Source organism: Callorhinus ursinus, unplaced genomic scaffold (assembly GCF_003265705.2).
Source record: "Callorhinus ursinus isolate GAN/ISIS: 27379988/994484 unplaced genomic scaffold, GSC_fseal_2.0 scaffold66, whole genome shotgun sequence".
Taxonomy (NCBI): domain Eukaryota; kingdom Metazoa; phylum Chordata; class Mammalia; order Carnivora; family Otariidae; genus Callorhinus; species Callorhinus ursinus.
Window position 1 is genome coordinate 2486321 of NW_027397128.1, and position 14701 is coordinate 2501021.

Consider the following 14701-nt stretch of genomic DNA (forward strand, 5'->3'; position numbering starts at 1 on the left):
TTTACAGCCATTAATGGAAAGCTCTACAGCAACCTCGGGGGTCTTACCATGTACCAAGGAGAACGAGTGGCCTGGTACATGCTGGGCATGGGCCAAGATATTGACCTCCACACTGTCCACTTCCATGCAGAGAGCTTCCTATATCGGGTGAGTAAGAAAAGGGCTGAGTACCTCAAGAATGATTAGAGGAATGCTTTGAGAGTCATTAAGGAAGAAGAGAACAACTTCTTAAGGAAGAAGATGTTAGTTAAAAGGGGAGAGGTCTTGTACATGGAGAATTGAGCTGGAAATTCTAGTTTGGCTGTGTATTCCAGGGTCAGTCACTTCCCTCTAGTCCTTAGCTTTTCCTTCTAGTATAGAAGAAATGAGTAGCTCATTTATGGTGTAAGTAGGTTAAAGAAATCAATGTAATTGGATACCTGACAAGGACTGGAGAGATAGTGAACAGTGATCCTAAGAGCAAGAAATTTCAGAGCGATATCTCAGAATCTATGAAAGTTCTTAATCAGTTATAAAAGGAACTTCAATTCAGGAGCTACATGGAACAACATGCAGATTTTGAAAAAGAAGATTTAGTCTTAGGGAAAGGGAGCAGAGTTGAAGGCATTAATATAGAAATAAAGTTATAGAAATGTGATAAAAGTGATAGCATGGAGAGGAAACTAAATTGAGTTCAATTTCTAAAGGAAATATGTGGTTCCTTCCTAGGAGTCAAGGCTTAAGCCAGATTCCCCAGATGTCAGCCTGCTGAAAAGTATGGTGATATTAGTTTTATCCCCCAAAGGAAGATGGAATGTCTTTTACTTTGGGACACTTTAAGAAAAAGTAGGAAGAAAGGGTCTCCTCTGTTGATTCAGTTTGTGTGGGTGGGTTTATAGGGAAGATGGATAAGGTGGACTCTTTAAGCTGCTCTCTGATCTATGAATCTTGGAGTCCCATGTCCCTGATTGAGACATCCAAGCTTTTTAGCCCCTATAAGCTCTGAGATTATCTCTTTACCCTTTATTTCCTCTCCCCTATTCCCAATATTGATTACAGAATGGAGAGAGCTACCGGGCAGATGTGGTGGATCTGTTCCCAGGAACCTTTGAGGTTGTGGAGATGGTAGCCAGCAACCCTGGGACATGGTTGATGCACTGCCATGTTTCTGATCATGTCCATGCTGGTATGGAGACCCTCTTTACTGTTTTATCCCAAAGAGGTAAGGTCTAATTTCTCAAGACTGGAAATCTTCAAACACTTTATGTAGCCTACAGGAACCAGTTAATCCCTAGAAATCCCTTGCACCTGTCTTTCTCCCAGAAGAACCAGGATTTAAGACAGAACAGGCCCCACCCAGGTGTTCTCCCAACTAATATTTCTCATTCTCCATTGCCCCCTTGTTCCTGCCCCTTCCTAATTACTTTGACACCTATTTTTTGATTTCACATTGGTTGACCCAGCCTGAAACTCGCTAAGCTCTATACATTGATGCTTACCATAGATATGCTTCCTTTGAAATATATTTCATTTGGATATAAATTTATTATTTTATGATTCATTAGAGGTGCTATTTCAAGAAATTTTGCAAATAAGTTCTTTCTTTTAAAAAAAGAATAAATATAATTCTAATAGTCACCTCTTAATTGATTTGTGAAAAAGTTCTTTCTGTCTTGGAACAAGTTGGTCTAAAGCTAGATGGAGATATTGGCCTTCAATTATAGCTTATCCCAGAAATATGTGAAGGGTGAAAAAAAAGGGTTTGTCTTATATTTTTGTATGGATAGTGAATTGCTGGGGTAATTTCTTTACCACTCAGTTGTTGTTCATCACCAAGAACATAGAAGATTAGGCTGCCATGAACTTTGTGTCTTTGGGTCATTAATTGTTTAAGAGCCTCTTGACCTGAGTCTAGGATTTCCAGTCATTGGCACTCTATCAGCAGAAATAGAAAGTTTGAAAATGTCTTTGGGTATTCAAATAGCTTAGTAAGCCAGGGTAGAGAATACAACTCTGCTATTTACCCCCAGGGAAAGAGAAATTGTCCATTATGATATCCTGTATCTTTGAAAAGCTTTGTTCTCTAGTAACCCATAGTGCTAAATTGTGGCTTCAACTCTAGTACTACTACTTCTACTACTACTCTAGTACTATTCCTTACTACCCAGATAGGTCCACAGAATTCTTTGTGGTATTTTCTCAGTCTTTAGAACGAAAGTCAAGTGATGAATTGATGTGTCATCAAGATGCTATAGATTCGGGGTGCCTGGGTGTCTCAGTTGGTTAAGCATCTCCTTTGGCTCAGGTCGTGATCCCAAGGACCTGGGATCGAGCTCCATGTTGGGCCCCCTGTTCACTGGGAAGTCTGCTTCTCCCTCTCCCTCTGCCTCCCCCCACCCACTCATTCTCTCTCTCTCTCAAATGAATAAATAAAAGCTTTAAAAAATGTGCTATAGATGGAAGACAACAGGTTTTATCTGTCTATGATGAGTCATCCAAAATCTGGACCATTTAATAAACAACAGACTATCACAATACATATGATCAGAGAACTTCCATGACTAAGGATAGCCCATATCTCTGACAAGGAGCCAGCCCATAAAGCTCACCTATTTGCTTTTGGGTTTGTTTATACATCACAATAGTCTAATTCAATATTGCTCCAACTACATATGTGCTAACTGGCAAACCAGAGGAAATAGTTGAAGACAGATAGGGAAGAAAGGACTAATTGTTGAAACAAGGTTCCTGATGAGGAAACAGGGAATGAAAACTGGAGCTAAAATGAAAAATTAGACTGGAGTAAGTTTTTGTTTGTTTATTTACTAAAAGGGGAGAAAAGACAGAAAAGAAAATGATCAGTGTGTAAGTTTGGGTGAGGGTCTTGTCAGAAAGAATATTTCTGTTTTATAGTCTCTGCTTCATTTGTGAGAGAGGAGACAGAGTCATCTACTGAGAGTGAAGGATAGTTGGTAGGATAAGGAATTGAAGAGAATGGGCTAAAGTTTGAAATAACCACTCCAGGAGATGGGAAAACAAAATTTACTCTGAATGATGGAAAATAAATTAATTATTGGCAGGCAACACTGAGGGCCTAAAGTTTGACACAAAGAATACTGATATTTACAACATGATTTTTCTCCACCAATATTCAACAAATCAGACAAAACACGGGGAAAACATAGTTACTATGGTTTTCGATGGATGATTATAACACTTCTGGTAAGTTAGTAGTTGAAGTGATAGACCATAGAGTCTAGCCAGACCAGGAAAGGGGTGGGGGGAAGAGAGGACGAAGCTAATAGTTTGGGAAAAATGGGAGGATCCAGGAACTGGAGATCTTTATGAAGTGAGGATAACAGGTTAAATGGAATAAATAGCATTAAAGCATTGAAGGAATAGGAGGATGTTGTTAGATTTTATATTTCTGAGATGGAGCAGTTCTGAATAATAAGTCCAATGTGACCATGGGAGGTGTTGATAGAATAAGAGTAGATGTAAAAGTTGTTGGAGTTAAAAGTTCTAGAAACTGTGAAGCTTGAGGGGTGAATGGTGGGAATTGAGGAAGAAGAAGACTGTGCCAGGTACCAAATTCATTCCATGAATGAAAATAACTACCAGGTGACAGTGACACAAAATGGTTGTGGGTTTTTTAGCCAAATAATATAAGCCTTAAATGAGATAGATATATACCACAAAAAAGGGGGAGGAATAATTATCTCAAACCAGTATTGAGAGGATATAAAGGAAACACAGTGCTCAGAGAAGAGCTCAGCCTCATTAAAGCAAGAAGAAGAAGAAGAAGAAGAAGAAGAAGAAGAAGAAGAAGAAGAAGAAGAAGAAGAAGAAGTGTTTGAGAAGAGTTTGAATATGTAGGGATGTCGTTTTGAAAAGGAACAGAAATTTCCTGAAGGGAAAGTAGGAAAGGGTGACAAAGAAAACAAGAATGTGGATAAGAAGTACCCATAAATATGTACATAATGGCAGAGGGGTGACTTACCTTTTGGACTCCGAAGCCTATGTTTTTGCTTATATTTTTATCAGTACGCAAAATCAAATCCATATACCAATATTGACTTTGACAATAAGGTAGTTAATTCTAGGTACCTTCATTTGCTTAGGATACCACAGAGAAATTCCTCTAACCAATGCCAATACCCACAACAAACCTGTGGATTGGTAAGAATAATAACAAAGCTAACTAACTTTTTTTTTTTCCAGAACACCTAAGCACTATCGCCACCATCACCAAAGAGATTGGAAAGGGTAAGGAGAATAATGCACAAACTGGGTAGTTGTATGTAGTATGTACTTGGTGGGGGGAGGTGTAGTGCCTCTAGAAGATGAAATTCACTGACCAAAAGGTGGACTATAATACTAGCAGGAAGCATTCTGAGATTTCTGTAAGACTTCAAAAGCCAGGAACCCAAGGTTCAACTTCTCTAAGCAGGTTTAGTCTCTGCCCCCCACTCCCAACCTCCTAAGTTGAGGAAAACAGCCCCATCCCCAGTTGAAGGTTACATTCTTAGCTTCCCACCTAATGTGTGAGGGGGAAGAAAATTCAGAGTTTCACTGAGTTGGACATAAAGGAGCTGTAACACAGACATAAACTACTCACAGAGACAGTATGAAACTAGTACAAATACCATACATACAGTCTGCATCAGCTATTTTTATTCTTGTATCTTTGGAATACCAAATAGTTGACTCTTTGGAACCAGCCATTTCTGCCCTTCAAAAAAGTAGAAATTCTTGTCCTACCTAAACTAGGTCCAAATAGTGCTTTCACTCTCCCCCACACCATTTGTACCTGGACTGAGAAAGACTCAGAAAGTTATGAGAGCTAGAAGGGATGTTAGAGATCATCAGTTGAATCTGGTGATTTTTTTCAGTTATGTTTGAAAAAGTCCTAATGATCTCCCTAAGAAACTTATAAACTGTCAATCAGGGGACTAGGGTATGTCCTGGAAGGATTGGGGTAAGGTAAAGTGAGGCTGAGAGAGTGGAATGGGAATGGCATACATACATTCATATACATACATATATATATATATATATATACACACACACACACACATATGTGTGTGTGTGTATTTGTATATATAGAAAGAAGGTCACTTACTCTGGGAAACAAAGAATGAGTTATTGTGACTAAAGAGTAGAAGATAAAACCAAAAAAGGCAGGTTAGAGCCTGATTGTGAGAGTTGGAATTTGTATATATACACACATATATATTGGTGTGTATATACATATTTTGTGTGTATATTTGGATATACATAATACATACTTCTATGTATATACATACTCATAAGCTCTTACTTATAAGAAAGGTTCCACAATGGGGAAAAAAACCTCAAAAACTGTGGTCTAATAAAACCCAATATTTTTGTACGTGAGAAATAGAGATAGAAGGAAATTTGTCCAAGGTTACAAAAGGAGTTAAGTGGTAGAATGTAAACTCAGAACTAAGATGTTTTCCAGCTTCCATTTGAACTCATTATATTTCATCATCTCTGTTCTTTTAAGAATGTTCATTCATTTATATATTTATCAAATATGTGCTAAGTTCCAGGGACACTAAAACAAGTAAGAAACATACTACTCTCCAGGAGTTTTGTGTCTAGATATGGAATGAGACACAAAAATAATAATTGCACTGCTGGTATACATTGTAAAAAAGAGGGGGTGCAAAAAATAACAGCTATCAGTTATTGTGCATTTGTTATCTTCCAGGTGCTATGCTAAATATCATAAATATTAACTCACTTAAATCTCACAAGAAACCTCTAAGCTAAGTTTGGTTCTTATCACCATTTTATAAAACAGGAGACTGTAAGGATACTTTAGGGACACAAGAAAGGACCATTAACTGCCCAGCTAAATTGAAGAAGGCCTTGCAGAGACCTGTAACATTTAAGATGGGTATAGAAATGTGAAGAGGGAGAAACGGTGTTCAGAAAGTCTTGGGAGCCTGAAAGAAGGTCACTTACTCTGGGAAACAAAGAATGAGTTGTGACTAAAGAGTAGAAGATAAAACTATAAAAGGCAGGTTAGAGTCTGATTGTGAAAGTTGGAATGCCTGGCTTGATTCTGAGTTTTACTCTGTGGGTTAATTGGAGATCAGCAAAAGTCTATATGCCAAGAACTAAGACAATCAGATTATTTCACCTGGAAAGATCAGTGTGACATCAGTATTATCATGACCCAAAAAGGTGAGAGACCAGACAGCACAGTGGCAGGCAGTTGTCATGGTCCAATAGTCAAATTGAGCATTGATAAGCTAGATGATTTAGTCATACTGCCTCCCTTAAGATTCTACTCATTGCTCCCAATTCTATCATCTGGAAACATGCAAACCAAATCCAATTATTTTTATTATTATTATTTTTACATCACAAGCCTTTATATATTTGAAGAAATATATCAAGGCCCTTTCTACTCTGAGTTTTAGCTCTTTCCATGGGGGAATTAGGACCTCAGTGATTCCTAAGGGCTTTCTCAGCTGTGACATCTGGTTACACAAATTCTTTGTAACCTATAAATCTGTCTTCATCAGCTGGTCTTTTTAGGGATAGCAGTTCCTCTGTTCAGTTTTGATGGGGTTATTTCTTCTTTCCCAGGAGTTGACTGCAAATCGTGCCCCATTAGAGTACTTTCCACCTCAGGGTTCCCATTTTTCTCTTATTCCATTTCAGCAACAATCCTCAGAGACTTTGGAGAAGGAAATGTGAGGATGCTGGGCTTGCAGATCCCTGTGAAGAATATTGAGATGCTGGCTTCTGTTTTAATTGCTATGAGTGTCATTCTCCTGCTCATTGCTCTGGCTCTTAGTGGTGTGGTCTGGTACCAGCATCGGCAGAGAAAGCTACGACGCAACAGGAGGTCCATCCTGGATGACAGCTTCAAGCTTCTGTCCCTCAAGCAGTAACAGCTGAATCCTGCAACTGCATACCTTGAATGCAGTCCCAGAAGGTCATGCTCTACTAACTGACCCCACTGTCAAAAGCACATGGATGGTAGAGAGGCAGAGGAGGGAATCAGACTCATCTGAGCATTTATTCATTTATTTATTTACATGGAAATTATGTACTTTCTTTCTCTTTATTTTTTTTTTCTCCACTTGGGCAGCTGGGGCAAGAAAATCCCCTCGTATCCTATATTACAAATTTCAGCAGCTGGATTATATCAACCACTGACACTTGGAAGATCTGGAAATTCCTAATAACTGATTCTTCTTGCAAAGTAGATACCAAGGGTAAAACTCATTGATTAGGTTTCTGTTGCTTTTCAGGACATAGGCAAGTTCACTCCGAACCAAGGTTAAGTGAGCTGTGAAAATAATCCACATCTAAACTAAGGACTAAGAAAATGGGTGTGATGGAGAATGGATGGGGGGGGATTTGAAGATCAAAAATTTATTTTGATTCTCCTTAGGAATAAACTATCTTGGAGAAGTGGGTAGATGGAATATTGTTGCTATGAGTACCTGCAACCCCTGGAGCCAGAAGCTCCTCAGGAAGTTAATCCTCCATGTTTCTGGCACAGTTTCACTAAAGGGAATGTTGGGTGTCCTTTCCATATTTCAGGCAACAAATCCTATACATTCAACTACTTGGTAGAAGACCATAAGAGTGAACATGGTGTTTTTAATGATCCCTGTGGCCTCTGGGAGTTTGTGCCCATTATTGAAACAAAGAGCACTCACTGGGGAGAGTGTAATATGGGTCTGTTTATCCTATTTGTGGAGCCTGTGTGTTTGTGTTTTAGAAGTGGAAAAGGTGTCTTAGAGTGGTGGCTATCATCTTTTAACCCATAGGTGCCAAAATATTTTGAATTCTAAGAAAATTTTCTAGATGGAAATAGAGGGCTGAGACAAGGCTTAAACTTGTCCACTGGGCAAGGAGAGGTGGGCACAAATCTCATGGGGTCCTTGGTATTTGGGGGTATAAGAGGTATTTTTGAAATTTGGGGAGCTTTTTAATAGGACAGAATCCTTCTCTCGGGTACCCTAAAGCAATATTCCTCGTCACCTGTAAGTTCATGCCTCTCTGAAACCTTGGTCAGAGACCACAGGCAAGATATAAAAGCAGGGGGCGCCTGGGTGGCTCAGTTGGTTAAGCGACTGCCTTCGGCTCAGGTCATGATCCTGGAATCTCGGGCCCCCTGCTCAGCAGGGAGTCTGCTTCTCCCTCTGACCCTCTTCCCTCTTGTGCTCTCTATCTCTCATTCTCTCTCTCTCAAATAAATAAATAAAATCTTTTAAAAAAAGATATAAAAGCAGGGATGAAATAAGATGACCCACCCTCACTATAATATCTGTAATACTATTTTACATGGCAAGAGGAGAACAGAAGACATAGAGGCAGAATGAAGATAATAACTGAAATATGCTTTATACTTTAAAAAGCATCTAATATCTGATTGCATTTGACTTGTTTTAGTTCTATCAGGGTGATACTTTGTTTTATATTTGAATAAACAAAGGATCAGATAGAGTAATTTTACCCAAGGCCATTCAGCTAGAAGTTGAGCAAGGATTCATGTCTTAATCTGTTTGACTCCAAATACCTGTTTTCATTCTGGTATATCATGGAAACTTCCATTGACTGCAATTTTCCTGTCTTCTTAGACAACCTGTCTCCCTACTTAGGTATCCTTTGCAGATCAAATGTAGAAACCCCCCAGGATGGTATTCAGTTGCCATATAATGTTGAAGGTTGAAGGAGAAAACACAGTCCAGAGCTTATTATTTATCTTGGCTTACAGCGGTCAGTGAGTGATTTCTGGACACCTTTACTGGAAATCACAGACACATAACAGAGGAAGAAAATGATGGAAAGTTTAAATTGCTAGTTATAAAATCAAATGATAGCGTATTTAAGCCATTGCATAATCAATACCCCTTAACAGCAAAACTTTTTGTCCTATTGTTAAATGTGGAGGATATTGAAACCCCAGTGCACACTGGGGACTCTATAGTTAATAGCTATGATTTGCATGCAACTGGGAGGTTGTTTGCTTGGTCATGGTCATGAATATGAGACAAGGAAGAAGTAGGTGGAATGGGGTTACATTTCTTCTGAGTGTGTAACCCTGCTTCAGATCAGGAAATGTAAACCTAAGCCCATGTATTTCAAAAAGGGATGTATTTTTATGGTGGGTTTGCTCCCAGTGGGGATGTAGGAGATGTTTTTGACAATTAAGTGACACTTCCATTCATTCAGTTGATCAAGCCAGAAAACCCCAAAGTCAACATATTGGTGAGTCTTGCCTGTTTTGTCTCCTAAATTGCTGTAACTGATTAATTTGTTCTATCTTTACTACTACCACCCAGTATAAAAAAAACAACCATCTTTTACCTGGACTAGAGTGGTAGACTCCTGATCACACTCCTCGCATCTAATTTAGCCCCTTACATTTTGTTCTTCATGCAGAAAAATGATGTTTAAAAATATAAGTTAGGCTTACAGTTCAGATGAGATGCCACAAACATCTCTCTTTAGAGATAAGCACTGTAAATAATAAAAGAGACAATAGAAGGAATAAAAAAGATGAAAAGGAGAAGGCAATCTGGAAAAGAACAGAGCAACAAAGCAACTGGGCATCTTCCTAACACCCAACCTAGCAGAACACAGCCCAAGATCAAAGAGGAATCCTAATGAAAACCCCAGATGGACCTAGAGGCACAAAGAGAGATTGAGGTGGATCCCTGCTGACATCGAGTAGCCAGGAAAGCCGGTCATCATCTCTTTTGGCCAGAGACCCCCCTTTCTTATTTAGGCATTGGGAAGGACCTGCAAGGGGAATCTCAACATAACAAGCTGCCCAGCCCAGGAAGCACTCTTTTGCTGCAAGCTGGAGAATCCCTTTCACTACCCAGAGAAAATAAGTGGCTCTGTCAGTGATCAACAGAAGCACCAGAGAAACCAAACAAAACAAAATACCACAACAAAGTCTCTGAAAATTACATTGTTACTGGAACATAAAATTATGCCAGGACCCCACATTGGCCTAGAGCCTACTTAAAAAAAGGAATGATAAAAAGAGCAGTTTCATTTTGCCCATATCGCAACTAGGCCAGTCTGGCACAGTGTCCCATGGAGAGGACCTCTCTGGGCCTATGTTTTTTCCAGTGGAAGAAAAGAGTGCAAAGTGAACATCTAGTTATCCCAGAGTTGTGATGTTTCCTGGGGGGCCCACTCAGGTCCCACCTCATGAGGATTACTGGGAGATCTTCAGGGCTGAAACACTGGGGATCAGATACAGACATAGAATTGGTGTTGGATTTGTAGTAACCAGTACTTAGACATCAGTGGACCCTATTCCTACTTGTAGCAGTACTCAAGCAAAGATTCTATCCAACAGCTCTACTCATCTGAAGAGCCAAGTGGTGGCCCTGTCTGTCCAGTGAGCTAAGTTGGCAGTTCGGCTTGAATTGGGTGTCTAGCATACTGACTATGGAACTTATTCTAATGCCCCACCTGAGCAAGAAAGCAAACTTACAGCCCTACCCAACTGCTGAGCATAGCCCCCAGTTCATGCCAGAGAACCTGGGAAGTTGAGGAATCAATTCTAACACCCCATTCAGGCAGGGAAACAAGACAGCAGCCCTGCACATTTGGTTTTTATTTTATTTTTTTTAATTTTAATTTTAATTCAAGTACAGTTGACATAGTGTTTTATTAGTTTCAAGTGTACAATAATGATTCAACAATTCAATACATCACTCAGTGCTCATCATGACAAACACACCCCTTAATCCCCATCACTTATTTCACCTATCCCACCCACCCCACCTCTGGTAACCATCAGTTTGTTCTCAATAGGGAAGAGTCTGTTTCTGCATTTTTCTCTCTTCCTTTTTTTTTTCTTTGCTCCTTTGTTTTGTTTCTTAAATTCCATAAATGAGTGAAATCATATGATATTTCTCTCTCTCTCACTGACATATTTTAATTAGCATTATACTTTCAAGTTCCATCCATGTTGTTGCAAATGACAAGATTTTATTATTTTCTTTGGCTGAATAATATTCATATATCTATCCATGGACACATGGCCTGCTTCCATAATTTGGCCATTGTAAATAATGCTGCTATAACCATAATGGTTCATGTAAATCTTTGAATGAGTGTTTTTGTAATTTTGGGGGTAAATAACCAATATGATTACTGCATCATAGGATAGTTCTATTTTTAGCTTTTTGAGGAACCTCCATACTGTTCTGCACAGTGACTGCACCAGTTTACATTCCCACCATGAGTGCATGAGGGTCCATTTTTCTCCACATCCTTACCAACACCTGTTTATTGTGTTGTTGATTTTAGTCATTTTTATAGGTGCAAGGTGATATCAAATTATAGTTTTGATTTGCATTTCCCTAATGATGAGTGATGTTGAGCATTCTTTCATGTGTCTGTTGGCCATCTAGGTGTTTTCCTTGGAGAAATGTCCGATCACGTCTTCTGCCCCTTTTTAAATTGGATTATTTGTATTTCGATGTTGATTTGAGTAAGTTCTTTATATATTTTGGATATTAACCTTTTATCAGATATATCATTTGTGAATGTCTTCTTCTATTCAATAGGTTGCCTTTTTTTTATTGTTTCCTTCATTGTGCAGAAAATTTGTGTCTTGAAGTAGGCTCAATAGTTTATTTTTGTTTTTGTTTCCCTTGCCTCAAGAGACATATCTAGAAAGAAGTTGCCACAGCTGGTGTCAGAGACATTCCTGCATATGCTCTCTTCTAAGATTTTTATGGTTTCAGTTTCACATTTGGGTCTTTAATACATTTTGAATTTATTTTTGTGTATAGTGTAAGAAATTGGTCCAGTTTCTTTCTTTTGCATGTAGCTGACAAGTTTTCTCAATACCATTTGTTGTAGAGAGTGTGTTACCTCTCGTTGGATATTCTTTCCTGCTTTGCCAAAGATTATATGGCCATACAATGGTGGACTTATTTCTGGGTTTTCTATTCTGTTCCATTGATCTGTCTATTTTTGTGCCAGTACCACACTGTTTTGATTACTACAGCTTTGTAATATAACTTGAAGTCTGGAATTGTGATGCCTACAGCTTTTTTTCTTTTTCAAAACTGCTTTGGCTATTTAGGATCTTTTGTGGTTCCATACATATTATAGGATTGTTTGTTCTAGCTCTGTGAAAAATGCTGGTGGCATTTTGATAAGAATTGCATTAAATGTGTCGATTGCTTTGGGTAGTATAAACATTATAACAATATTTGTTCTTCCAATTCATGAGCATGGAATGTCTTTCCATGTCTTTGTGTAGTTTTCAATTTCTTTCATCAATGTTTTATAGTTTTCAGAATACAGATCTTTTTACCTCTTTGGTTAGGTTTATTTCTAGGTATCTTATTATTTTTGGTGCAATTGTAAATGGGATTGTTTTCTCATTTTTTCTTTCTGCTATTTCGTTATTAGCATATAGAAATACAATAGATTTCTTTTTTAAAAATTTTATTTATTTATTTGAGGGAGAGAAAGAGAGAGAGAGAGCACAGAGGGAGAGTGAGAGGGAGAAGCAGACTCCCCCCTGAGCAAAAAGCTGGACATGGGGCTCAATCTTAGAATGATGAGATCATGACCTGAGCTGAAGGCAGACACTTAACCAACTGAGCCACCCAGGCTCCCCTAAAACAGATTTCTGCACATTGATTTTATACCCTACAACTTTACTGAGTTCATTTATCAGTTCTAGTAGGTTTTGTGTGGGGGGAGATTTTTAGGGTTTTCTATATAAAGCATCATGTCATCTGCAAATAGTGAAAGTTTTACTTCCTCCTTACTGATTTGGTTGCCTTTTTAAAAAATCTAATTGCTGTGGTTAGGACTTCCAGTACTATGTTAAATAAAAGTGGTAAAAATAGATATCCTTGTCTTGTTCCTGACCTTAGGGAAAAAGCTCTCAATTTTTCTCACTGAGTATGATGTTGGCTATGGATTTTTTCATATATGCCCTTTATTATGTTGAGGTATGTTTCCTCTAAACCTACTTTGTTGAGAGCTTTTAGAATGCATGTATGTTGTACTTTGTAAAATGCTTTTTCTGCATCTATTGAAATGATCATTTGATTTTCATTAGTTCTCTTATTGATATGATGTATCTTATTGAGTGATTTGCAAATATTGAGCCACCCTTGCATACCAGCAATAAATCCCACTTGATCATGGTGAATGATTTTTTTAAATGTATTGTTGGATTATTCTGTCCAGTTGTTGAGCATAGTCTCTAAACCTGTGTAGTTAGGGAGCCTACATAGTGACCCTGTGAGCACTGTTATTAGCCTTGCCGAGCCATGTAGCCCAACCAACAGCAATGCCTGATTACTGAACACAGCCTTCAATATCACTCACACAAAGGTAACTACAGAGCCCAGCTAGTGTCCCCACTTGACTACAAAACCAAACAAGCCTGAAACCAAGAAACCCACCCAGTGCCCATGCTTCAATGTTGAGCTCAGCCAGCAGACCTACCCAACTGTAGAGCCCAGTCCTGCCTCCAAAGCTGGCCTCACCCAACTACAAACACTGATAATAAACACTGACTGCCGATGGATGCTACCAACTGACTCATTCAGTACCTCAAGCAAAGCTTACTTGTGAAGGCCTTTCCTTGCTGAAGTTAACCTGTAAGTTCTGGAAGAGGAGACTGCTTATTCAAATGAGAAAATAACAATGCAAGGATACAGGGATTATGAAGAATCAAGTAAAAATTGAGCCACTAAAAGAAATTAATAAAGCTTCTATAACTGAGCCTTAAAAAATGGAGATCTAAAAACTATCTGACAGCTCAGAATAATCCTCTTAAAGAGTCCAACAAACTGCAAAAGTGAACAACTAAACAAATCTTGAAAAAATAATACATGAACAAAATAATAAGTTAAAGAAATATAAACAAAAAACAAACACAAAGAATTCATAGACCTGAAAAATAAAGTGACTACACTGAGGAATTCAATAGAGAGCATAAGAACAGACTCAACCAAGCAGAAGTCAGACTCAATTAACCTGAAGATAGGTCATTTGAAATTTTTTAGTAAGAGGAGCACAAAGAAAAAAAGAAGATGAAAAATAATGAGTGAAGAAAGCCTGTGGGGCTTGTGGGATATTATTAAGAAAAACAAAATACACATCATAGCATCCCAAGAAGGAGAGGAAAAAATGAAAGGACATAGTGCTAATTTAAAGCAATAAGTGGCTGGGGCGCCTGGGTGGCTCAGTCGTTAAGCGTCTGCCTTCAGCTCAGGTCGTGATCCTAGGGTCCTGGGATCGAGCCCCATGTCGGGCTTCCTGCTCCGTGGGAAGCCTGCTTCTCCCTCCCCTGCTCCCCCTGCTTGTGTCCCCTCTCTCGCTGTGTCTCCCTCTGTCAAATAAATAAATAAAATCTTAAAAGAAAAAAGCAATAAGTGGCTGAAAAATTCCCAAACATGAAGAAACAAATGGACATCTAAATTCATGAGGCCTAAAAAACTGCAAATAAGAACTGGGAAAGGGTTACACCGAGACATATTGTAATGAAATTGTCATATGTCAAAAACAGAGGATTTGAAAGCAGCAAGAGAAAAGTGACTTGTCAAATATCACATAAAAGGGAGCCCCATAAGACTATTAGTGAATTTCTTTTCAGAAACTTTGTAGGCCAGGAGAGTGTGATGATATATTCAAAATGTTAAAAGAAAAAAAAAAAAAAACATCAACTAAG

The 14701-nt window shown here is 38.5% G+C and overlaps 1 protein-coding gene across 8 annotated transcripts in view; it reads left to right on the forward strand.

The window, feature by feature from the left end:
- The window catches only part of HEPH (hephaestin), an 86528-nt gene extending 72135 nt beyond the window's left edge, over nt 1-14393 (forward strand). For 7 of the 8 annotated variants that reach the window (XM_073885827.1, XM_073885825.1, XM_073885830.1 and 4 more), the window contains 4 exons: nt 8-147; nt 1039-1201; nt 4201-4245; nt 6676-14393. In XM_073885827.1, coding sequence (XP_073741928.1) covers nt 8-147; nt 1039-1201; nt 4201-4245; nt 6676-6908 — 581 coding nt within the window. In that variant the 3' untranslated portion in view covers nt 6909-14393. The remainder of the gene's footprint in view (nt 1-7; nt 148-1038; nt 1202-4200; nt 4246-6675) is intronic. The other variant, XM_073885829.1, reaches the window with a different exon arrangement.
- The last annotated feature ends 308 nt before the right edge of the window (nt 14394-14701 follow it).